We start from the raw sequence: 27538 nt of genomic DNA on the forward strand, positions 1-27538 counted from the left end.
CATTCATTGATAACTGGGACATATTCAATGGCAAACTTGATATGTATGCAAGGGACTGGAGTGGTTGCATTAGCCAATTCAATTGAGAGGGTTATTGGTGACATGTGTAGGACTTTAAACTGATAGATTATAGAGGTATGGGTGTCTGTGGGAAACAATCGGGGTGCAGTACTAGGGTTGAAAACAGCAGATATAACCGGATACCTCAGGGATATGTTTAAAAGACAATATTCAAAATAAAGTTGCTAATAAAGGCAAGCAACTGATCAACAAAGAGATAGTAGAGGGCAACGAGTGACTAGCTCCCTTAAGGTTTACTATATAAATAGTAGGAGTCTAAGAAATAAGATAGATGAGCTAACATTACTTGCAAGTGTAGGTAATATAGATATTATTGCTATAACAGAGACCTGGTTTAACTTGAAAGATAGAGAAATGCATTCTGAAATGCAAAATACAGGGTTATAAACTATTCCATACTGATCGGGTCAACAGGATAATAACTATTTACTACAAGTACATGTACATGGTATACAGACCTAGCTGACATCAATGACATACTACTATATAGAAAGCCCCTTGTTATGCTCAGCATTTCAGGCAAATTAGGTCAGTGTCCCAGGATGCGACCCACACCAGTCAATTAACACCCAGGTGGAAAGAAACACGCCCAATGTTTCTACTCTCGCTGGGAATCGAACCCATGCCCTTGCCGTGTGAAGCGAGAGCGTTAGCCACCAGGTCACCAGAGCCCTACAGTGGCTCTGGTGAGTGGCTATGTATGTTAGAGATAATTTAAATTGTTGTGTTAGACAAGATATAAGATTGGAAACATCAGACACAGAATCTGTTTGGCTACAGTTTCTCGAGGATCATGAAAAGTTAATTTTGGGTGTGATTTATAGGCCCCCAAACCTTGATAGAGTGCAGTAAGCTGCTATGGGGCGAAATTCATAAGGCATCTAGATATGAAAATGTTGTGTTAATGGGAAATTTTAATTTTAGACAAATTGATTGGAACAATGTGAGAGTCTAGTGACTTTCTTGATACAGTTCAGGATTGCTTTTTAAAATAGTTTGTGACAGAACCAACTAGAGGAAACAACCTTCTTGACTTGGTTCTTCCCAACAAAGAATCACTAATTAATAATCTTGAAGTTAATGATGAGCTTGGGGAAAGCGATCACAAATCACCAAATCACCTTTTACGTGCATAGCATTTTTGCATAGGGAGAGATGAACACGGGGAATATCGAAGAGTGATCTGTGTCTCATATTATGGTTGTGTTCTGTTATAGTTATCAAGGAGGAGTTTGAGAGGAGGGTTTACATTAGCGTATAGTGTTCTGTGTATGTGGTAGGCACAATAATAAGTGTGGATGTTTTGTATATTTACTAGGTTAAGACTTGAAAGGGTGGAGTGTGTTGTCTAATGCAGGAGTTAGTAATCTATCGCTTTTTCCTGGCTTATTAAAGGCTTAAGGTGATTTACTGTGGTTGAGCCCCATGCACAAATACCATAGGTGAGGTAAGGATAAATGAGTGGTACAAAGCTAGAAGAGCTGACTGGGGTACAAAGGGTACATGGGGTACATAGTTATGTATGCACTTTATTGTTTAAGCAGGTATTTTTTTTAACTATCACAAAGGGGCTACAGTTTAAAATACACTAAGTATTAAAACATGACTGAGATTTGTAGTAATTTTGTAAATTGAAATTAAACACTAACTTGACTAAAAATCCTGAAATTAACAAAAAAGCAAAACATTTTTCAAGAGTAGGAAATGTAGTTGGGATTTCCCAGTATATCATTTTATATTAGAGACTGGAGTGAGAAACTGTATATAGTATAACAATTACATTCATGGGGGAGGCACTTAACCATCCATGGGTTGTCATACAGCACCTGGAGAAGTGGTTAGTACATTCCTGGGGGAGAAGAGCTTAACCCAACGAAGTCATACAGTGTCTGGAGGAATGGGAAGCAATCTGATTCTATATTGTACAAGTCCAACTCCTTGGGTCCAGAGCCCTCACAGGCATCAAAGAAAAATTTTGCTAGATATCTCAGTCAAAATTGTTAACACTACACCAAAATCGACTAGGTTAATGCTTCCTTCATTCATCATAATTTTCCAAATTTTCCCCTTCCTCATACATCTTTGATTTTTCAATTATACAAGAATTTTTAATCTTAGTTAATAAAATCTGCATATCTTCACATATCTTTCCCAACCATTATGTTCCCAAGACATCTTTCCCAACCATTATGTTCTCAAGACATCTTTCCCAACCATTATGTTCTCAAGGCATCTTTCCCAACCATTATGTTCCCAAGACATCTTTCCCAACCATTATGTTCTCAAGACATCTTTCCCAACCATTATGTTCTCAAGACATCTTTCCCAACCATTATGTTCTCAAGACATCTTTCCCAACTGTAGTGATACTGGTCCTGTGGGGAGCAGCAGCAGGATAATACTGCACCACCTCTCGTGGCCCTTAACAACAACAACAGTTTGGTGTGTGTCATGGGCCCCAACACATGGTGTGTGATTCTCTCCTACTATATCCATTTATCAGTGATGCAGATTACATGGTGAGTTTAAATATGTGGCCTGTAGTTATAACTTTTCTCTTGACATATGCAAGACATCACCATCCCTGTAGAAGCCGTTATTAGATGTACTAGTCATTATATTTTGTTGTTGCAGAAGTACTATGAAGATTCTATGTTCAATAAAGCCTAGAGATAAGGCCTGTGTTTCTATCACAACAATTTATTGAACATAGAATCCTGGGCTACCTGGTGGTGATCCTGCGCTAGACTACATCACAACATGGAGCGTTTACTGAAACCTGAGAGGCTAGACTGTGACCCCAGCTTATCAACGGCTGCTCAGGAATGGAAGCACTGGTTTAAGACTTTCGAAAACTTCTTGGGAGCCCTTCCTAAAGAAGATCTAGATAAACTAAGTCTGCTCATCAATTTTGTGTCACCTAAGATATACGAGGCTATTTCTGAGTGTAATACCTACGAAGATGCTATCAAAACCCTCAAGTCTCAGTATATTAAACCTACAAATGAAATCTTTGCACGCTATCGCCTTGCAACTCGCCGCCAGCAGATTGATGAATCCTTAGAGGAATACTTTCAAGCACTGAAAATTTTAGGTAAGGACTGTCACTTCCAAGCAGTGACAGCTGCTCAGTATTGTGAAGAGTCCATCAGGGATGCTTTTATCAGTGGCCTGCAATCACCAATAATAAGGCAGCGTTTATTGGAGAATAAAACTCTCGACTTAGCCGCTGCCTTTGACCAGGCAAGAGCTCTAGATTCAGCCCAGAAGAATTCTGAAGTATACAGTACCACTCAGCCTTCTCGAGTGGTAAGTGCTGCAATTCCTGACCAAGACTCTTGCAATGAAGTTACTGTGGAACCTGCCTCAGTGACAGCAGCAGCAGGTACGGTGTGTTTCTTTTGTGGTTTTTCAAGACATCCACGTCCAAAGTGTCCTGCTCGTGAAGCAATGTGCCATAAATGCCACAAGAAAGGTCACTTTGCTAAAGTATGTCGTGCTAAGGCATCAACAAGAGCTAGTGCCTCCACACATTCCAGTGATCATGCGACTCTAGCAACAGTGACTTCTGCGGCTACTCCAAATTCACTGTCAAAGGCAGTTGTGAAAGTATTCATCAAAGGAACAGAAGTAGATGGTCTTATTGATAGTGGCAGCTCAGAGAGTTTCATCAACCTTGACTTAGTTAAACGGCTCTCCTTGACTCTACATCACTCATCAGGTACCGTTTCCATGGCATCAACATCTCTCTCTATTCAGACCTTAGGGTTTTGTAAGGTAAATCTCAGAGTTAATGGAAAGGATTATCAAGATGTACATTTAGCTATTCTGCCACAACTGTGCTCTGATGTTATCCTTGGTCAGGACTTTCAGAAGCTGCATGGTAGTGTCACCTTAACATATGGAGGTGAACTGCCTCCTCTTGTTGTCTGTGGACTTAGCACTTTAAGGGTAGACCCACCAAAGCTGTTTGCAAATCTTACCGCGGATTGCCATCCTATATCAGCTAAGTCACGCCGCTATTCTTATGAGGATCGGATGTTCATTGAGAAAGAAACTCAGAGGCTGCTGAAGGAGGGTATTATAGAACCGAGTGATTCCCCTTGGCGTGCACAGGTTGTTGTTGTTAAAGATGGTTATAGGAAACGGAGACTGGCTATCGATTACTCTGAGACAATCAACAAATTTACACTTCTTGATGGGTACCCTCTACCTCGAATTGACGATACAGTGAACAAAATTGCTCAGTACTATGTGTTTAGCACAATTGATCTACAGAGTGCCTATCATCAAGTCCCTATAAGGAATGAAGATAAACCATACACAGCGTTTCAGGCTAGTGATGGCCTGTATCAGTTTACCAGAGTCCCTTTTGGAGTCACCAATGGGGTAGCCTGCTTCCAACGAATTATGGATTCACTCATTCAGGAAGAGCAACTCATGGGAACTTACGCGTATTTAGATAATGTTACCATTTGTGGCAAGACCCAGGAGGAACATGATGCAAACCTTGATAAGTTTTTGGAAGCCGCCAAGAAGAAAAATATCAGTTACAATGAGGAAAAGTGCACTTTTTCAACTAAAAGGCTTAGCATCCTTGGTTATGTAGTGGAAGGAGGTTCAATATTCCCAGACCCTGAACGACTACGACCTCTACGGGAACTTCCAATGCCTCAAGACAAAAAGTCACTCCGAAGAACTCTTGGTCTCTTTGCTTATTACTCACAATGGATCTACAACTATTCAAGTAAAGTCCGCCCATTGAGTGCTACCACATTTCCTGTGACAAAGGAAGCAGAAGCCGCTTTCCATACTCTCAAACAGGACATTGAAAACTCAGTAGTTCAAGCCATTGATGAGTCCCTACCATTCGAAGTGGAAACGGATGCATCTGACATTGCCATTGCTGCAGTCTTATCTCAGGCAGGACGACCAGTAGCCTTCTTTTCGAGAACTTTTCAAGGATCAGAGAAATGTTATGCTGCTGTAGAAAAGGAAGCCCAGGCCATCATAGAAGCAGTTCGCCACTGGAGGCATTATTTAACTGGTAGACATTTCACCATAAGGACTGACCAACGGTCCGTGATGTATATGTTCGACAAGAAGCACAAAAGTAGGATAAAGAATGACAAGATATTACGCTGGAGGATGGAACTATCGTGTTATGACTTTGATATTCTGTACCGACCGGGTCAAGAGAACATCTCACCTGATGCATTCTCTAGGTCCCACTGTGGAGCAGCATGTCATGATTTGCAATCACTCTCAGCTCTCGACAAGGCTTTGTGTCACCCAGGAGTTACACGCCTGTACCATTTTGTCAAATCAAAGAACATGCCCTACTCAGTGGAAGATGTGCGACAAGTGATCAGAGCATGCAGAGTATGTGCAGAGTGCAAGCCAAACTTTCATCAGCCAGAGAAGACTCATCTCATAAAATCCACCCAGCCTTTCGAAAGATTGAATATAGATTTCAAAGGACCTCTACCAAGCACAAATCAGAATAGGTATTTCCTTAACATAGTAGATGAATATTCAAGGTTTCCCTTTGTATTCCCCTGTGCAAATATGGCTGCTTCAACTGTTATTAGTTGTCTTTCACAGTTGTTCTCTATTTTTGGTATGCCAGCTTATATCCATTCAGACAGGGGATCCTCGTTCATGAGTAACGAACTTCAGGAGTTTTTGGCTAGCAAAGGTATTGCCTGCAGCAGAACAACAAGCTACAACCCTCAAGGCAATGGTCAAGTGGAGCGGTTCAATGGTACTATATGGAAGGCAGTTACAATGACATTGAAGTCGCGCAATCTACCTATTCAACACTGGCAAACTGTCCTACCTGATGCTCTTCACTCTATTAGATCACTGCTGTGCACAGCTACTAATGCAACCCCTCATGAAAGACTCCTCAACTATTCACGTCGTTCCTCTACGGGAGCCTCCGTGCCCACTTGGTTATGTCATCCTGGACCCGTTCTCCTGAAGAGTCACCGTAGGATGAACAAGACGGATCCTTTAGTGGAAGAGGTAGAGCTCCTGCAAGCTAATCCACATTACGCCCACATTCGCTACCAAAATGGTGAAGAGACTACAGTATCTACAAGACATTTAGCCCCAGTTGAAATCCCAATTAGTGTGGAATCTCAAGATACACCAATAGATGTGAAAGATGCTTCGTTTTCTCCTGGAAAGCCCCTTGAGACTACCCCTATGGAAATAGAGGATTCTGCTCCAGCAGTTAATCAAACCCCGCTGGAAAATATCGAACCTGGTGAAGAGGCTCAAGGGCTACGAAGGTCGGGACGTGTACGTCGCCCACCTAACAGTTTGGGAGATTACTGTCTCTGATATTTTAGAAGGGGGAGATTGTAGTGATACTGGTCCTGTGGGGAGCAGCAGCAGGATAATACTGCACCACCTCTCGTGGCCCTTAACAACAACAACAGTTTGGTGTGTGTCATGGGCCCCAACACATGGTGTGTGATTCTCTCCTACTATATCCATTTATCAGTGATGCAGATTACATGGTGAGTTTAAATATGTGGCCTGTAGTTATAACTTTTCTCTTGACATATGCAAGACATCACCATCCCTGTAGAAGCCGTTATTAGATGTACTAGTCATTATATTTTGTTGTTGCAGAAGTACTATGAAGATTCTATGTTCAATAAAGCCTAGAGATAAGGCCTATGTTTCTATCACAACACCAACCATTATGTTCTCAAGACATCTTTCCCAACCATTATGTTCTCAAGACATCTTTCCCAACCATTATGTTCCCAAGACATCTTTCCCAACCATTATGTTCCCAAGACATCTTTCCCAACCATTATGTTCTCAAGACATCTTTCCCAATCATTATGTTCTCAAGACATCTTTCCCAACCATTATGTTCCCAAGACATCTTTCCCAATCAATGTATGTTCTCAAGACATTATTCCCAATCGCTGTATGTTAATTAAACAAACAAAAAATATATCTTGCTTTATTATTCCAAATTTTATATCATTAAGCATCATGCTGTAATTAACTTAACATTCTTATTAATATTAATAAATGGAATGTGTCTTACTAATAATGCAGACATCATGATTAATTTATTAATTTATTATATGAATTGCACTGGGATCAGAAAAATTGAATGAATTTTTTCAAACATGAAACATTATTCTCAAAAACAAAGAAAATCATAGTAAATAGTACTGTAATTTTTAAGATTTGCAGTATTTAAAATGCAAAACTCAACTGATTACATAATGAAAATATTCTGTAATTTGAAAGGCAGGTAATATTTCAATTACAAAAATTTGAAAGGTATGAAATATTTCAAATATGAAAATACAGTATAACAAACATATATTTAGCTACAGTACTTGTATTAGGAAGCTGAATCCACAAAAAAGTACCCCCTTCAGGGATAACCAATAATAAACTATTGTATGTGTAAAGTGTATACTACTACACTTTACACATACAATAGTTTATGGATATGCTTTATAAACAACCTTCTTAAATATTTGAAATTAAATTTTACTCATCACAATAATTAAATAGGATTTATGGAAGGTTAATGTAATGATTAAAACATCTGAACTCACATTTAACCTGAGTTGACGAATTCATTCCTTTAATTTTCAGTCAATAATAAGGTTTTGAAAATATTTAAGTAGGGATTCACCAGATTGATTACAGTTTCCACGCACTCCCTGGATGACTGCTACTTCTTCCTTAAGTTTTACAAGAAGCTCAATTCTCTTCTCGAAGTTATGTCGTTTCTGCATCTTCTCAGACTCAATCATTAGGTCAATGTATTCCTTTGTTGACAATGGATTGGGTTTGAGGGCAATTTCCTCTAATCGTTCTACATGACTCTGGGCTTCCTTTATCATGTCAATAAGGATCTGTGCATGTTGATTTATGTCATTTTCTATGGCTTTGATGGCACCTTCTTTGTCAAGTTTTCCTTTGGAAGCTTTCTCATAGCGGTCCAAAAGTTCCTGCACTGTGCGAGTTTCCTTTATCCAAGTGTGTTCATACCTGAACCCCATGTTCTTATGAATGTCCCAATAACACTTCTCTGGACAAACTCTACAATAGTTATCTGTCATTGCCCAGCAACCAGCTTTGTTAGCATCATCAGGAATATAACATGGATAATGGCAAGTCATGTTACATTTTATACAATTAGTCACATTTTCCCTGGCTTTCAAGTCAATTTTGGTGATCTTAGGAACTTCAACTTCTTCCTGATAATTTGAACTCCCTTTCATATCATCATCAAGACGGGCCAACATATCTCTCTCTTGATTCAAGTTTGAAAGCTTTCCCAAACCTAAATGAATCTGATTCTGTAAGCCAATTACTACTAACTGTAGGCGACTTCGTTCCTCAAGCACCTGTTTGGTAAGTGTTAGACTTGCTGGAGAAGTTTTTCCTAACTTTAAAAAGAAATTTGTCATGCTTTTGTAACCCATCTCCCAGAACAACTTACAAATGTATGCTGAATCTTCATCATCTGAATCATCACTACTTCCTCCATCTCCACCAGTGTTACGAGCATAGAGTGCACTGTTGTTGAACTTGTAAAATCCAGAGTAGTGTACTTCAGCTTCTTTAAGTGCATCTAACACAGGAGGAGTCTTTGCATCAGCAAATGTAGCCATAATATAAATATTATCCTTAATATCTTTACCAAACATTGAAGAAAGGCCATCATAGACATACCTCTGAGTCTGAGTCAATCTTGCAGCAGAAGCAGGAGTAACAAAACCAACTCCATCAACCTGATCAATCCCATAATCTTGCTTCAGAAACATTTCAAGCTGTTTCATCATATCACGATCACGCTGAATGCCTCTGGTGTCTCCAAAACCTGGAGTATCAATGAGCACATAATTGTACTCGAAGGGCATTCCTGGTAATTGGTAGAATGCATAAGCTGTGATCAGATCTGTCTGACTCTCTGCCTGGGAGCGCTTAGGGGCATTTTTATCGTCAATAAGAACCAGTCTAAAGTCGTCAGTGAAGTCAATCCGATATATATAGTTCACCATGGCATTGATGAGAGTTGTCTTTCCAGTACCTGTGGCACCCACTAAGAGAATCACCTTTGTTGGCCTATTTGTTTTCTGTCCAAGAGACATCTTCTGCACCTTATCCTTATCATTTTTGTGTTCCACATTCATCTCCAGTTTTCGTATTTCGAGACCCTCTTCAGTTTTATGTCGTCGGCTGAAAATGTCTTTTGCTCTGGTCTTTAGCAGAGTCTTTTCATGATCAGCTGAGACAGCCAAATTTGTTGGTGCCATTGTCTTCTCAGGTGAATCTTGGAATTCTGCGAATATGAAGAAATATGAGCCATCAGTGGTGTTGACGTATTCTTCATCACTCTTGCAAAATACAAAGTTCATCAAAAAAAATAAAACATTAAATATGATTAAATGCTTTATGCAATTGATGCATTTCTGACCCATAGTAGTCTTATTAATTAAACTCAATCAGGCCCTCAACACTTAATTCTTCATATTGAAAATGTTTTATTGATTTTGTGAATTGTACTTATCACATAAGGCAAATGTATATTGTAAAGAATTACTGATACAAATTGAACATTGCGTAACTGTGAATTCACACTAAGCAAGGAAGGGGGAAGAGGGAAGATCTTAATGTGGGAGGAAGGGGGAGGAGGGAAGGTCTTAATGTGGGAGGAAGGGGGAGGAGGAAAGCTCTTAATGTGGGAGGAAGGGGGAGGAGGGAATCTCTTTATGTGGTAGGAAAGGGGTGGAGGGAATCTCTTAGAGGGAAGAGTATATAGAGAAAAAGAGAGAGGGGCCACGATTCTGCAGTTAAAAAGCTCGTAGTTGAGCTTCAGTTCTGGACTGACGTTATGAGAGTATCAAATGATTTAGATAAAGAAAAATTGGATATCATTTAATGTGTGAGGAAGGGGGTGGAGGGAATCTCGTAATGCATCGAGGACACCGCGAGACTCCAAGCAGACATCAACCAAATCTTTGAATGGGCCACTCAAAACAATACGAAGTTCAACGAGGAGAAATTTCAACTACTCAGATATGGAAAACTTGAAGAAATAAAAAATGTGTCATGATATACCACAAATTCTAACCATACAATGGAGCGGAAAAGTAATGTGAAGGACCTGGGAGTGATAATGTCAAGAGGATCTCGCCTTCAAAGACCACAACAATGTATCTACCTCATCCGCTAGGAAAATGATAGATAATGAGAACCTTCAAAACTAGGGATGCCAAGCCCATGATAATTCTCTTCAAATCGCTTGTTCTCTCGAGGCTGGAATACTGCTGTATACTAACGGCCCCCTTGAAGGCTGGCGACATTACAGACCTGGAGAGTGTACAAAGAACTTTCACGGCACACATAAGTACAATAAGGCACCTAAATTACTGGGAACGGTTGAAGGTCCTTGATCTGTATTCTCTCAAACGCAGGCGAGAGAGATACGTGATAATACATATACACTTGGAAGGTCCTGGAGGGATTGGTACCAAACCTGCACACGAAAATCACTCCACATGAAAGCAAGACTCGGCAGGAGATGCAACATTTCCCCAATGGAAAGCAGGGGTGCCACGAGTACACTGAGAGACAACACAATAAGTGTCTGGGGCCCAAGACTGTTCAATTGCCTCCCAGCATACATAAGGGGGATTACCAATAGACCCCTGGCTGTCTTCAAGAAGGCACTGGACAGGCACCTAAAGTCAGTACCTGACCAACCGGGCTGTGGTTCGTACGTCAGCTTGCATGTGGCCAGCAGTAACAGCCTGGTTGATGAGACCCTGATCCACCATGAGGCCTGGTCTCAGACCGGGCTGCTGGGGCGTTGACCCCCGAAACTCTCTCCAGGTAAACTCCAGGTAATGAGGGAGGAAAGGGGTGGAGGGAAGCTCTTAATGTAGAAGGGGTGGAGGGAAGCTATTAATGTGGGAGGAAGGGAGAGGAGGGAAGCTCTTAATGTGGGAGTAAGGGGGAGAAAGGAAGCTCTTAATATGGGAGAGATGGGTAGGATGGAAGCTCTTAAGGGAGGAGGGAAGCTCATTATATGGGAGGATGGAGGAGGAGGGTAAACGCCCCCGCGGTCTGGTCTGAGACCAGGCCTCATGGTGGATTAGGGTCTGATCAACCAGGCTGTTACTGCTGGCCACACACAAGATGACATACGAACCACAGCCCAGTTGGTCAGGTACTGACTTTAGGTGCCTGTCCAGTGCCTTCTTGAAGACAGCCAGGGGTCTATTGGTAATCCCCCTTATGTATGCTGGGACACAATTGAACAGTCTTGGGCCCCGGACACTTATTGTGTTGTCTCTCAGTGTACTCGTGGCGCCCCTACTTTTCATCGGGGGAATGTTACATCTCCTGCCGAGTCTTTTGCTTTCATGTGGAATGATTTTCGTGTGCAAGTTTTGTACCAATCCCTCCAGGACCTTCCAAGTGTATATTATCATGTATATCTCTCACCTGCGTTCGAGGGAATACAGATCAAGGACCTTCAACCGTTCCCAGTAATTTAGGGGCCTTATCGTACTTATGTGCGCCGTGAAAGTTCTTTGTACACTCTCCAGGTCTGCAGTGTCTCCAGCTTTCAAGGGGGCCGTTAGTGTACAGCAGTATTCCAGCCTCGAGAGAACAAGCTATTTGAAGAAAATTATCATGGGCTTGGTGTCCCTAGTTTTGAAGGTTTTCATTTTCCATCCTATCATTTTCCTAGCAGATGAGGTAGATACATTGTTGTGGTCTTTGAAGGTAACATCCTCTGACATATCACTCCCAGATCTTCCACATTACTTTTCCGCTCTATTGTATCGTTAGAATTTGTCGTATACCCGCTGATACATTTTAATTTCTTCAAGTTTCCCATATCTGAGTAGTTGAAATTTCTCCTCGTTGAACTTCATATTGTTTTGAGTGTGGGATGACCACTGTGTCCATGCTCCCTCTCCATAAAATGCTGAAGGCACGTGATAGGGGCTTTTTGCAATTCTTGATGAACGCGGAGTTCCATAAGTCTGGGCCTGGGGCAGAGTGCATGGCCATGTCATTCATTGCCTCTTCAGAGTCTAGTGGAGTTAGGATAATATCCGAGATTTTTGAGATGACCAAATTGTGAGTTTCGTTCGTAAAGAATTCATTGGTTTGTCGACCCTCAGTCTGGGCAGTGGCTTGCTGAACACTGAGTCATATTGGGACTCATCTGTGTATGTCCCATCCCACGTAAGCTGGGGCCCAATACTGGATGTAATTTTCCCCTTAGATTTGGCATAGTATTTTTTTTTAATTTCTTTTATGGCTTTTAGTTCTTCCTGTGATTCTTGTCTCCTGTAAGATTCCTTCAGTTTAAGTTCGATATTTGCAATTTCACTGACTAGTGCCTCCCTTCATATTTCAGATATACTTACCCCACTCAGCAGCTCTGTGACTCTTCGCTTTCGTCTGTAGAGGGAACATCTCTCTCTTTCTAATTTACATTATCTCTCTCTTTTTCTTAATGGAATGTCTTGAGCAGATCTCAAGAACCACAGAATTCATTTTTTCAAGGCAAATGTTCAGATCCGTGTTGTTTAGGATGTGGGGGGAGGGGGAGGAGGGAAGCTCTTAATGTGGAGTTTACCTGGAGAGAGTTCCGGGGGTCAACGCCCCCGCGGCCCAGTCTGTGACCAGGCCTCCTGGTGGATCAGAGCCTGATCAACCAGGCTGTTGCTGCTGGCTGCACGCAAACCAACGTACGAGCCACAGCCCGGCTGATCAGGAACTGACTTTAGGTGCTTGTCCAGTGCCAGCTTGAAGACTGCCAGGGATCTGTTGGTAATCCCCCTATGTGTGCTGGGACGCAGTTGAACAGTCTCGGGCCCCTGACACTTATTGTATGGTCTCTTAACGTGCTAGTGACACCCCTGCTTTTCATTGGGGGGATGGTGCATCGTCTGCCAAGTCTTTTGCTTTTGTAGTGAGTGATTTTCATGTGCAAGTTCGGTACTAGTCCCTCTAGGATTTTCCAGGTGTATATAATCATGTATCTCTCCCTCCTGCGTTCCAGGGAATACAGGTTTAGGAACCTCAAGCGCTCCCAGTAATTGAGGTGTTTTATCTCCGTTATGCGCGCCGTGAAAGTTCTCTGTACATTTTCTAGGTCGGCAATTTCACCTGCCTTGAAAGGTGCTGTTAGTGTGCAGCAATATTCCAGCCTAGATAGAACAAGTGACCTGAAGAGTGTCATCATGGGCTTGGCCTCCCTAGTTTTGAAGGTTCTCATTATCCATCCTGTCATTTTTCTAGCAGATGCGATTGATACAATGTTATGGTCCTTGAAGGTGAGATCCTCCGACATGATCACTCCCAGGTCTTTGACGTTGGTGTTTCGCTCTATTTTGTGGCCAGAATTTGTTTTGTACTCTGATGAAGATTTAATTTCCTCATGTTTACCATATCTGAGTAATTGAAATTTCTCATCGTTGAACTTCATATTGTTTTCTGCAGCCCACTGAAAGATTTGGTTGATGTCCGCCTGGAGCCTTGCAGTGTCTGCAATGGAAGACACTGTCATGCAGATTCGGGTGTCATCTGCAAAGGAAGACACGGTGCTGTGGCTGACATCCTTGTCTATGTCGGATATGAGGATGAGGAACAAGATGGGAGCGAGTACTGTGCCTTGTGGAACAGAGCTTTTCACCGTAGCTGCCTCGGACTTTACTCTGTTGACGACTACTCTCTGTGTTCTGTTAGTGAGGAAATTATAGATCCATCGACCGACTTTTCCTGTTATTCCTTTAGCACGCATTTTGTGCGCTATTACGCCATGGTCACACTTGTCGAAGGCTTTTGCAAAGTCTGTATATATTACATCTGCATTCTTTTTGTCTTCTAGTGCATTTAGGACCTTGTCGTAGTGATCCAATAGTTGAGACGGACAGGAGCGACCTGTTCTAAACCCATGTTGCCCTGGGTTGTGTAACTGATGGGTTTCTAGATGGGTGGTGATCTTGCTTCTTAGGACCCTTTCAAAGATTTTTATGATATGGGATGTTAGTGCTATTGGTCTGTAGTTCTTTGCTGTTGCTTTACTGCCCCCTTTGTGGAGTGGGGCTATGTCTGTTGTTTTTAGTAACTGTGGGACGACCCCCGTGTCCATGCTCCCTCTCCACAGGATGGAAAAGGCTCGTGATAGGGGCTTCTTGCAGTTCTTGATGAACACAGAGTTCCATGAGTCTGGCCCTGGGGCAGAGTGCATGGGCATGTCATTTATCGCCTGTTCGAAGTCATTTGGCGTCAGGATAACATCGGATAGGCTTGTGTTAATCAAATTTTTTGGCTCTCTCATAAAAAATTCATTTTGATCTTCGACTCTCAGTCTGGTTAGCGGCTTGCTAAAAACTGAAGTCATACTGGGACTTGAGTAGCTCACTCATTTCCTTGCTGTCATCTGTGTAGGACCCATCTTGTTTAAGTATGGGCCCAATACTGGACGTTGTTCTCGATTTTGATTTGGCATAGGAGAAGAAATACTTTGGGTTTCTTTCGATTTCATTTATGGCTTTTAGTTCTTCCCGCGATTCCTGACTCCTAAAGGATTCTTTTAGCTTAAGTTCGATGCTTGCTATTTCTCTGACCAGTGTCTCCCTACGCATTTCAGATATATTGACCTCTTTTAGCCGCTCTGTTATTCTTTTCCGTCGCCTGTAAAGGGAGCGCCTGTCTCTTTCTATTTTACATCTACTCCTCCTTTTTCTTAGAGAAATAAGCCTTGTGCAAACATCGAGTGCCACCGAGTTAATCTGTTCTAGGCATAAGTTGGGGTCTGTGTTGCTTAGTATATCTTCCCAGCTTATATCGGTTAGGAATTGGTATTCTACTCAAGATTGATAGACTGAACACATCGACTCAAGGTTGAGGGACTGATTACCTCATTCTCCTCCTGTTCTTCAAGTTTCTCATATGTATGGACTGATGAAGCCACTGTGTGGCGAATACTGTGGCCATATACTACTCAGACCAACTAGAATGTATCACTAATACTTGCACAAGAGATGAACATGGGGAATATATAATAGCCAAATTCAAATCCAAATACCTACAAAAACCTCTCACATTGATAAACATCTACAGAGTTCCACAGTCAAACATTAGCCAATTTAGTCAAAACCTAGGAAGTATGATAACTGATGCACGCATGAACAAAGATCACTTACTACTCTCAGGTGACTTCAATATAAATCTCCTGCAAGACCAGGACCCACACGTTACTGAATTCACAAACACAATGAGTAACTGTATGTTGCTACAAACAGTAACAAAACCTACAAGTTACAGAGACTAGTGTTTCCCTACTTGACCACATCTGGACCAACACCATATCCCCTTTAAAATCAGGCATAATTACAGATAATACCACAGACCACTACCCTACTTTCCTCATAACAACTCTTGGTAAATTACCCCAAGACACTACTAAAGTCACCTTCAGACTTCACAATGAGGCAGCCATTAATAACTTCACAACAGCAGTAGCAAACATTGACTGGCACACTGAGCTAGAAATCAATACAGATATTGACGAATGTATTAATAATTTTCTAAAAAAGACTCAATACCTCTATAACAAGCACTGCCCTAAAAAAACTAAGCAGATGACAGCTAAGAGACTGAACAGTCCCTGGCTAACACCCAGCATTCTCAAATCCATAAATACAAAACACCAATATGAAAAACAGTACAGAATGGGTCACATAACCAGAGACCAAACAAAACGTTACTCGTCAATCCTAACCAGCCTGATAAGAAGGGCAAAAAAATTGTATTATGAGAACAGATTATCCAACTTACGAGGTGATATAAAAAAGACCTGGAAAACCCTATCAGAAATTCTGGGAACAAAAAAGATATCACGAAATAGCGAAATAAAATTAGCAAAATCAGATGAACCCCAACTCCCACCAACAGAAACAGCAAACAGACTCAATGATTTCTTCTCCACTATAGGACAAAACCTTGCCAATAAAATCCCAAGCTCAGATACCCCACCAAATGACTACCTCACCGGCAACTACCCGAACACACTGTTCCTAGCTCCGACTAACCCATACGAAGTCTCCCTTATTATCAACGCACTAAAAAACAAGGCAGGAGATTTAAATACCTTACCACCCTTTATATACAAAAAAGTGTCACAAGTGCTATCACCAATCATTGCAACACTCTTTAACAAATCCATTGAATCCTCCACCTTCCCTACAGTACTCAAAATAGCAAGGGTCACCCCGATCCACAAAGGAGGAGACCAAACAGAGTTGAATAACTATAGGCCAATATCCAACTTACACCCTCTCTCAAAAATCTTCGAAAAATTAATTCATAAACGAATCTACTCCTACCTTATCTCCCAAAACATACTCAACCCCTGCCAATTTGGATTCAGGCCTAATAAAAATACTAATGATGTTATTATACACATGCTAGAACATATATACACTGCAATAGAGAAAAAACAAGTCCCACTGGGGATCTTCATTGACTTACGTAAAGCTTTTGATACAGTTGACCATGACTTGCTCCACGTAAAATTGTCACACTATGGTATAAGAGGGCACTCCCTCAACTACCTCAAGTCATACCTCAGCAACAGAAGCCAATATGTGTACGCAAATGGGGCAAACTCTTCTGCACAACCAATTACAGTTGGTGTCCCACAGGGAAGTGTCCTTGGCCCTCTTCTCTTTCTCCTATACATAAATGACCTACCAAATGCTTCTCAATTACTCAAACCCACACTATTTGCTGATGACACAACATACGTCTTCTCCCACCCGAGCCCAGTCACGCTAGCCAATACTGTAAATACCGAATTACAGAAAATATCTACCTGGATGAGTACTAACAAACTTACACTAAACATTGACAAAACCTACTTCATTCAGTTTGGTAACAGAGCTACAGATGTCCCTCTTAACATAATGATAAACGGATCACCTATCACAAAGCTAACAGAGGGAAAATTCTTAGGAATCCACCTTGATAATAGACTCAAATTTCATACACATATACAACAAATTTCTAAGAAAATTTCCAAGACTGTAGGCATACTATCGAAGATACGGTACTATGCTCCACAGTCAGCCCTCCTGGCCCTATATCACTCTCTTATTTACCCCTATCTCACCTATGGAATTTGTGCATGGGGCTCAACAACAAGTAACCATCTCAGACCACTAATTACCCAACAAAAGGCTGCAGTTAGAATGATAACAAATTCTCACTACAGGCAGCACACTCCACCAATATTCAATACACTCAACCTATTCACCATACAAAACATCCATACTTATTACTGCACCTATTACATACATAGAACACTCAACTCTGATATTAACCCTCCCCTCAAACATCTCCTTGCCAACCTCAACAGAACACATGACCATAACACAAGGCACAGATCACTCTTTGATATTCCTCGTGTCCATCTCACGCTATGCAAAAACTCAATGCACATAAAAGGCCCTAAAATCTGGAATTCATTACCTGTAAATATAAAAGAAACACTACCTGTTTATAAATTCAAGTCTCTTCTCAAAGATCACTTACTCACCCAAAACCAAATAAATACTGAATAACTGAACCTTATAAATTGTATATCTTAAATGTTTCTCACAATTATATCACATAAATGTTAAACCTAAAACCCAATCTAACTTTATTATTTTTTAAATACACTACCTAACAGAATACTCCATTCTACTGAATTTACAACAATGCATGCAACCATATGACCTGTCTTTGTAATACTCACTTGTGCTTTATAGTAATCAGTTTACATTAATGTTTTTCACTGATTTCATCATTGCTTAGTTAATCTTAAGTTAATTTTAAGCCAGCCCGTAATGCTATGCATAGTATAAGTGGCTTTGGCATGCTGCTCTTATCTGTATTTTTTGTACCTCTGTAAGTGTGCTCAAATTATAAATAAATAAATAAATAAATAAATAAATAAATAAATAAAGATACCCAAGAGTTGCACATGTGTCTAATTTCACCTGCCTTGAAAGGTGCTGTGAGTGTGCAGCAATATTCCAGCCTAGATAGAACAAGTGACCTGAACAGTGTCATCATGGGCTTGGCATCCCTACTTTTGAAGGTTCTCATTATCCATCCTATAATTTTTTTAGCAGATGCGATTGATACAATGTTATGGTCTTTCAATGTGAGATCTGACATGATCACGCATAGGTTTCTTACAATAACTTTTCGCTCTATTGTGTGCTTGGAATTTGTTTCATACCCTGATCTAATTTTGATTTCCTCACATTTTCCATATCGGAGAAATTGAAATTTCTCATCATTCAGTGGAGGGAAGGTCAATGTAGGAGGAATGGGGTGGAGGGAAGCTCAATGTGGGAGGAAGGGGTGGAGGGAAGCTCAACGTGGGAGGAAAGGGGTGGAGGGAAACTCAATGTGGAAGGGGGTGGAGGGAAGCTCAATGTGGAGGGAAGGGGGTGGAGAGAACCTAAATGTGGGTAGGAGTGGAGGGAAGCTCAATGTGGAAGGGAGTGGAGGGAAGCTCTATGTGGAGTTAAGAGGGTGGAGGGAAGCTCAATGTGGGAGGAAGGGGTGGAGGGAAGCTCAATGTTTAAGGGGGTGGAGGGAAGCTCAATGTGGAAGGGAGGGGTGGAGGGAAGGTCAATGTGGAAGGGGGTGGAGGGAAGGTCAATGTGGAAGGGGGTGGAGGGAAGCTCAATGTGGAAGGGGGTGGAGGGAAGCTCAATGTGGAAGGAAGGGGGTGGAGGGAAGCTCAATGTGGAAGGAAGGAGGTGGAGGGAAGCTCAATGTGGAAGGAAGGGGGTGGAGGAAAGCTCAATGTGGAAGGAAGGGGGTGGAGGAAAGCTCAATGTGGAAGGGGTGGAGGGAAGCTCAATTTGAAAGGAAGGGGGTGGAGGGAAGCTCAATGTGGAAGGAAGGGGTGGAGGGAAGTTCAATGTGGAAGGAGGTGGAGGGAAGCTCAAAGTGAAAGGAAGGAGGTGGAGGGAAGTTCAATGTGGAAGGGAGGGGTGGAGGGAAGCTCAATGTGGGAGGAAGGAGTGGAGGGAAGCTCAATGTGGAAGGGGTGGAGGGAAGCTCAATGTGGAAGGGGTGGAGGGAAGCTCAATGTGGAAAAGGTGGAGGGAAGCTCAATGTGGAAGGGGTGGAGGAAAGCTCAATGTGGAAGGAAGGAGGTGGAGGGAAGCTCAATGTGGAAGGGAGGGGTGGAGGGAAGCTCAATGTGGGAGGAAGGGGTGGAGGGAAGCTCAATGTGGAAGGGGTTGAGGGAAGCTCAATGTGGGAGGAAGGGGTGGAGGTAAGCTCAATGTGGGAGGAAGGGGTGGAGGGATGCTCAATGTGGGAGGAAGGGGTGGAGGGAAGCTCAATGTGGAAATGGTGGAGGGAAGCTCAATGTGGAAGGGGTGGAGGGAAGCTCAATGTGGAAGGGGTGGAGGGAAGCTCAATGTGGAAGGGGTGGAGGGAAGCTCAATGTGGGTGGAAGGGGTGGAGGGAAGCTCAATGTGGAAGGGGTGGAGGGAAGCTCAATGTGGGAGGAAGGGGTGGAGGGAAGCTCAATGTAGGAGGAAGGGGTGGAGGGAAGCTCAATGTGGACGGGAGTGGAGGGAAGCTCAATGTGGGAGGAAGGGGTGGAGGGAAGCTCAATGTGGAAGGGGTGGAGGGAAGCTCAATGTGGAAGGAGGTGGAGGGAAGCTCAATGTGGAAGGGAGGGGTGGAGGGAAGCTCAATGTGGGAGGAAGGTGTGGAGGGAAGCTCAATGTGGAAGGGGTGGAGGGAAGCTCAATGTGGGAGGAAGGGGTGGAGGGAAGCTCAATGTGGGAGGAAGGGGTGGAGGGAAGCTCAATGTGGGAGGAAGGGGTGGAGGGAAGCTCAATGTGGAAGGGGTGGAGGGAAGCTCAATGTGGAAGGGGTGGAGGGAAGCTCAATGTGGGAGGAAGGGGTGGAGGGAAGCTCAATGTGGAAGGGGTGGAGGGAAGCTCAATGTGGGAGGAAGGGGTGGAGGGAAGCTCAATGTGGGAGGAAGGGGTGGAGAGAAGCTCATTGTGGACGAGAGTGGAGGGAAGATCAATGCGGGAGGAAGAGGTGGAAGAAGCTCAATGTGGGAGGAAGAGGTGGAGGGAAGCTCAATGTGAAAGGGGTGGAGGGAAGCTCAATGTGGAAGGAAAAGGTGGAGGGAAGTTCAATGTGGAAGGAAGGGGTGGAGGGAAGCTCAATGTGGAAGGAAGGTGGTGGAGGGAAGCTCAATGTGGAAGGAAGGGGTGGAGGGAAGCTCAATGTGGAAGGAAGGGGTGGAGGGAAGCTCAATGTGGAAGGAAGGGGTGGAGTGAAGCTCAATGTGGAAGGAAGGGGTGGAGGGAAGCTCAATGTGGAAGGAAGGGGGTGGAGGGAAGCTCAATGTGGAAGGAAGGGGTGGAGGGAAGCTCAATGTGGAAGGAAGGGGTGGAGGGAAGCTCAATGTGGAAGGAAGGGGTGGAGGGAAGCTCAATGTGGAAGGAAGGGGTGGAGGGAAGCTCAATGTGGAAGGAAGGGGTGGAGGGAATTTCAATGTGGAAGGAAGGGGTGGAGGGAAGTTCAATGTGGAAGGGTTGGAGGGAAGCTCAGTGTGGAAGGAAGGGGTGGAGGGAAGCTCAATGTGGAAGGAAGGGGGTGGAGATAAGCTCAATGTGGAAGGGGTGGAGGGAAGTTCAATGTAGAAGGAAGGGGTGGAGGGAAGCTCAATGTGGAAGGAAGGGGGTGGAGGGAAGCTCAATGTGGAAGGAAGGGGGTGGAGGGAAGCTCAATGTGGAAGGGAGTGGAGGGAAGCTCAATGTGGAAGGAAGGGGTGGAGGGAAGCTCAATGTGGAAGGAAGGGGTGGAGGGAAGCTCAATGTGGAAAGGGGTGGAGGGAAGCTCAATGTGGAAGGAAGGAGGTGGAGGGAAGCTCAATGTGGAAGGGGGTGGAGGGAAGCTCAATGTGGAAGGGGGTGGAGGGAAGCTCAATGAGGAAGGGAGTGGAGGGAAGCTCAATGTGGGAGGAAGGGGTGGAGGGAAGCTCAATGTGGAAGGGGTGGAGGGAAGCTCAATGTGGAAAGAAGGGGGTGGAGGGAAGCTCAATGTGGAAGGAAGGGGTGGAAAGAAGCTCAGTGTGGAAGGAAGGGGTGGAGGGAAGCTCAATGTGGAAGGAAGGGGTGGAGGGAAGCTCAATGTGGAAGGAAGGGGTGGAGGGAAGCTCAATGTGGAAGGAAGGGGTGGAGGGAAGCTCAATGTGGAAGGAAGGGGTGGAGGGAAGTTCAAAGTGGAAGGAAGGGGTGGAGGGAAGCTCAATGTGGAAGGAAGGGGTGGAGGGAAGCTCAATGTGGAAGGAAGGGGGTGGAGGGAAGCTCAATGTGGAAGGAAGGGGTGGAGGGAAGCTCAATGTGGAAGGAAGGGGTGGAGGGAAGGTCAATGTGGAAGGAAGGGGTGAAGGGAAGCTCAATGTGGAAGGAAAGGGGTGGAGGGAAGTTCAATGTGGAAGGAAGGGGTGGAGGGAAGTTCAATGTGGAAGGAAGGGGGTGGAGGAAACCTCAATGTGGAAGGGGTGGAGGGAAGCTCAATGTGGAAGGGGGTGGAGGGAAGCTCATTGTGGAAGGAAGGGGTGGAGGGAAACTCAATGTGGAAGGAAGGGGTGGAGGGAAGCTCAATGTGGAAGGAAGGGGTGGAGGGAAGCTCAATGTGGAAGGAAGGGGGTGGAGGGAAGCTCAATGTGGACGGGGTGCAGGGAAGCTCAATGTGGAGGGAAGGGGGTGGAGGGACGCTCAATGTGGAAGGAAGGGGTGGAGGGAAGTTCAATGTGGAAGGAAGGGGTGGAGGGAAGCTCAATGTCGAAGGAAGGGGTGGAGGGAAGCTCAATGTGGAAGGAAGGAGTGGAGGGAAGCTCAATGTGGAAGGAAGGGGGTGGAGGGAAGCTCATTGTGGAAGGAAGGGGTGGATGGAAGCTCAATGTGGAAGGAAGGGGTGGAGGGAAGCTCAATGTGGAAGGAAGGGGGTGGAGGGAAGTTCAATGTGGAAGGAAGGGGTGGAGGGAAGTTCAATGTGGAAGGAAGGGGGTGGAGGGAAGCTCAATGTGGAAGGAAGGGGTGGAGGGAAGCTCAATGTGGAAGGAAGGGGGTGGAGGGAAGCTCAATGTGGAAGGAAAGGGTGGAGGGAAGCTCAATGTGGAAGGAAGGGGGTGGAGGGAAGTTCAATGTGGAAGGAAGGGGTGGAGGGAAGCTCAATGTGGAAGGAAGGGGTGGAGGGAAGCTCAATGTGGAAGGAAGGGCTGGAGGGAAGCTCAATGTGGAAGGAAGGGGTGGAGGGAAGCTCAATGTGGAAGCTCAGTGTGGAAGGAAGGGGTGGAGGGAAGCTCAATGTGGAAGGAAGGGGTGGAGGGAAGCTCAATGTGGAAGGAAGGGGTGGAGGGAAGCTCAATGTGGAAGGGTTGGAGGGAAGCTCAGTGTGGAAGGGGTGGAGGGAAGCTCAATGTGGAAGGAAGCGGGTGGAGGGAAGCTCAATGTGGAAGGAAGGGGTGGAGGGAAGCTCAATGTGGAAGGAAGGGGGTGGAGGGAAGCTCAATGTGGAAGGAAGGGGTGGAGGGAAGCTCAATGTGGAAGGAAGGGGTGGAGGAAAGCTCAATGTGGAAGGAAGGGGTGGAGGGAAGCTCCAAGTGGAAGGAAGGGGGTGGAGGGAAGCTCAATGTGGAAGGAAGGGGGTGGAGGGAAGCTCCAAGTGGAAGGAAGGGGTGGAGGGAAGCTCAATGTGGAAGGAAGGGGTGGAGGGAAGTTCAAAGTGGAAGGAAGGGGGTGGAGGGAAGCTCAATGTGGAAGGAAGGGGGTGGAGGGAAGCTCAATGTGGAAGGAAGGGGGTGGAGGGAAGCTCAATGTGGAAGGAAGGGGTGGAGGGAAGCTGAATGTGGAAGGACGGGGTGGAGGGAAGCTCAATGTGGAAGGAAGGGGTGGAGGGAAGCTCAATGTGGAAGGGGTGGAGGGAAGCTCAATGTGGAAGGAAGGGGTGGAGGGAAGTTCAATGTGGAAGGAAAGGGTGGAGGGAAGCTCAATGTGGAAGGAAGGGGGTGGAGGGAAGCTCAATGTGGAAGGAAGGGGGTGGAGGGAAGCTCAATGTGGAAGGAAGGGGGTGGAGGGAAGCTCAATGTGGAAGGAAGGGGTGGAGGGAAGCTCGTACAATATAAGCAGTGAAATTAAAGACCGGGACTAAAATTATAAGTCTCCTGAGCAGTGAAAACATTTATGTCACTGTTATATATAATACAGTAGTCAAATGCTGACTATAGTTTCTTTTAAAGTTCATAAATGAAACTACAAAAACTATTTTCAATGTATAATAATTATATTTAGAAAATACATACATTAACTAGACATGAATTTTAATGGAGACACATTGTGTTTATCAATTCACAAAAAATTAAGTACTATATTAAACCCCCTCCACCCCCCAACCCCAAAAAAAGCATATGCTGTAGTCAATCAACAAAATATGGTGATAAATTAGACACATGTGCAACTCTTGGGTATCTTTATTGAGGAAACGTTTCGCCACACAGTGGCTTCATCAGTCCATACGTAGGAGAAACTTGAAGAACAGGAGGAGAATGAGGTAATCAGTCCCTCAACCTTGAGTCGATGTGTTCAGTTCATCAGTCTAATTTATCAACATGTCGGTTCTCTGAACCATTCAAACAACAAAAATATGGTGCCCATATTTAGATCCAACATTATACATACTGTACAAACAGATGTGGCCCATTTATTGTCAATTTTAGTAAAGTATATAACTTTGTACTGCAGTGCAAGTGAGCAACGTGTGGCATAACCCACTTCCCAATAACCCCCCCCCCTGCCCCCCTGCTTTATGTTCATTTTTTTTAAATAAACACTACTAGTGATGGGACGACACTTTCAAGGATCACAACAGTGCCACGATCGCACGTGCAAAGAAAATGATAGGATGGATAATGAGAACTTTCAAAACGAGAGATGCCAAGCCCATGATGATCCTTTTCAAATCACTTGTTCTCTCTAGGCTGGAATACTGCTGTACATTAACATCTCCATTCAAAGCAGGTGAAATCGCAGATCTAGAGAGTGTACAGAGATCCTTTACTGCACGTATAAGTTCTGTCAAGCACCTTAACTACTGGGAACACTTGGAAGCACTTGACTTGTACTCGTTGGAACGCAGAAGGGAGAGATATATCATAATCTACACTTGGAAAATCTTGGAAGGAATTGTCTCAAATCTGCACACAGAAATCACTCCCTACGAAAGTAAAAGACTGGGCAGGCGATGCAAAATGCCCCCAATAAAAAGTAGGGGCGCCATTGGTACACTAAGAGAAAACACCATAAGTGTCCGGGGCCCAAAACTGTTCAACAGCCTCCCATCAAGCATTAGGGGAATTGCCAATAAACCCCTGGCTGCCTTCAAGAGAGAGCTGGACAGATACCTAAAGTCAGTGCCGGATCAGCCGGGCTGTGGCTCGTACGTCGGACTGCGTGCGGCCAGCAGTAACAGCCTAGTTGATCAGGCCCTGATCCATCGGGAGGCCTGGTCGTGGACCGGGCCGCGGGGGCGTTGATCCCCGGAATAACCTCCAGGTAACATATATATATACATATATATATACATATACATATATATATACATATATACATATATATATACATATATATATACATATATATATACATATATATATACATATATATATACATATATATATACATATATATATACATATATATATATATATACATATATATATATACATATATATATACATATATATATATATATACATATATATATACATATATATATATATATATATATACATATATATATACATATATATATACATATATACACATATATATATACATATATATATATACATATATATATATATAATATATATATACATATATATATACATATATATATATATATATATATATTATATATATACATATATATATACATATATATGCACATATATATACACATTTATATACATATATACACAACTTAAGGCACCTAAAATGGAGGAATATAGCAAATAATATTGTTTCAGTAATAACACCAGGAGACAGCTCTGATGAAAACTCACACACAAACGAGCTTTTAAATCTCTGCACAAAATTCAATTTAAACCAGCAAATAATAGAGCCTACTAGACTGGAGAATACACTAGACCTTATCTTCATATAAGCCCATGGAACAGATGCTCTGAGCAGGAGATTCGATAGAAGGTGCTGCTGGGGTGCAGGGCTTGGGAGAAGGCTGCTAAAGTCTCTGGAGGAGACTGTTGGAGACATTGGACAGAGTACTGGCTTAGAGCAGTACTCTTGCTGTGTATGTCTTGGGACCTGTGGCTTAGTTCCTGTGGTGAACTGTCCTCTGAACTATATTGTAAGTTATATTCATTTTCGTCAAGTTGATTGTGTTCCCTGTCTCAATGCTTATATGTACCATCACCATTTACCTCAACTCCTGTTCCCAAATATATTACTGTACAAAGACTTAATAAACTGTGGAATAGTAATATTCATTGTACCCGTTATTTGCTTTTTTTTTCATTATTTTATTTCAAGTAGTGAGAGGGTGAGTAGTGTGGTGGGTAGAGTAATGAGGTGATGGTGGTCACCAGTGACCTCACCTCCGTAAATCATCTCTCCTACCACCTCGCCTGCCTATCCCTTGCCTACATAATTCCTGACTTCCATATTCCATATCCATTTCCGTCCATTACCCCCCCTACATGACAAGGACAGTGTGGATGATGGTGAAGAGTGTGGATGATGATGGCGAGGACAGTGTGGATGATGATGGTGAGGAGTGTGGATGATGGTGAGGACAGTGTGGAGGATGATGGTGAGGACAGTGGAGGATGATGCTGAGGATAGTGTGAAGGATGATGCTGAAGATAGTGTGGAGGATTATGTTGAGGGCATGGTCGAGGATGATAATGGCGAGGACAGTGTGAAAGATGATGGTGAGGGTAGTGAAGAGGATGGTAAGGATAGTGTGGAGGGTGATGGTGAGGATAGTGTGGAGGGTGATGGTGAGGATAGTGGAGGGTGATGGTGAGGATAGTGTGGAGGGTGATGGTGAGGATAGTGTGGGTGATGGTGAGGATAGTGTGGAGGGTGATGGTGAGGATAGTGTGGAGGGTGATGATGAGGAAAGTGTGGAGGGTGATGATGGTGAGGACAGTGTGGAGGATGAGTGAGGACAGTGTGGAGGGTGACGGTGAGGACAGTGTGGAGGATGATGGTGACAGTGTGGAGGGTGACGGTGAGGACAGTGTGGAGGATGATGGAGATGATAGTGTGGAGGAGGATGGTGAGGACAGTGTGGAGGATGGTGATTATAATGTGGAGGGTGATGGTGAGGGTAGTGGAGGATGATGGTGACAACTGTGAAGATGGTGAGGACAGTGTGGAAGATGGTGAGAGTAGTGTGGAGGGTGATGGTGAAGATAGTGGAGGGTGATAGTGAGGATAGTGTGGAGGGTGATGGTGAGGATAGTGTGGAGGGTGATGGTGAGGGTAGTGGAGGGTGATGGTGAGGACTGTGGAGGATGGTGAGGACAGCGTAGAGGGTGATGGTGAGGACAGTGTAGAGGGTGATGGTGAGGACAGTGTAGAGGGTGATGGTGAGGACTGTGGAAGATGATGGAAAGGACAGTGTGGAGAATGATGATGGTGAGGATAGTGTGGAGGGTGATGAGGACAGTGTGGAGGGTAATGGTGAGGACATCAACACCAACCTCCAAGCCATGCTGACTCCACGTGACTGCCATGCTTACCCCGCGTACCCAAACACAGTTGGAAAATAAATCCCTCGCAGGATTTCTTTATAATTATAGTTTAACCTACTTTACATTACCCCCAAAAGCACCTTATGAATTATAAAATTATGCTTTACAATTATAACATTCCTGCTATTATGACACCCTTCTCTACTGTATATACATTACAATGTCATGCAGAACCCTGCGTAACAGGAGGATGGTGAGAGTAGTGGAGGGTGATGGTGAGGACAGTGGAGGGTGATGGTGAGGACAGTGGAGGGTGATGGTGAGGACAGTGGAGGGTGATGGTGAGGACAGTGGAGGGTGATGGTGAGGACAGTGTGGATGATGATAGTGGAGGGTGATGGTGAGGGTAGTGGAGGGTGATGGTGAGGACAGTGTGGAGGATGGTGAGAGTAGTGTGGAGGGTGATGGTGAGGATAGTGTGGAGGATGATGAGAGTAGTGTGGAGGGTGATGGTGAGGATAGTGGAGGATGGTGAGGATAGTGTGGAGGATGATGGTGAGGACACTGTAAGGTGATGGTGAGCATAGTGTGGAGGGTGATGGTGAGCATAGTGTGGAG

General features: G+C 43.8%; 1 protein-coding gene across 3 annotated transcripts in view; it reads right to left on the reverse strand.

Annotated features, from left to right (window-relative positions):
• Positions 1 to 27538, reverse strand: part of LOC128700649 (uncharacterized) — a 94707-nt gene that overhangs the window by 64324 nt on the left and 2845 nt on the right. The window contains exon 2 of one of the 3 annotated variants that reach the window (XM_070096996.1): positions 7053 to 9415. The exons of the other annotated variants lie outside the window; for them this stretch is intronic. Coding sequence (XP_069953097.1) covers positions 7716 to 9389 — 1674 coding nt within the window. The 5' untranslated portion in view covers positions 9390 to 9415 and the 3' untranslated portion in view covers positions 7053 to 7715. Of the gene's footprint in view, positions 1 to 7052; positions 9416 to 27538 lie in introns of those variants that run through there. 3 annotated transcript variants of the gene reach the window in all.

Source organism: Cherax quadricarinatus, chromosome 56 (assembly GCF_038502225.1).
Source record: "Cherax quadricarinatus isolate ZL_2023a chromosome 56, ASM3850222v1, whole genome shotgun sequence".
NCBI classification, from domain to species: Eukaryota; Metazoa; Arthropoda; class Malacostraca; order Decapoda; family Parastacidae; genus Cherax; species Cherax quadricarinatus.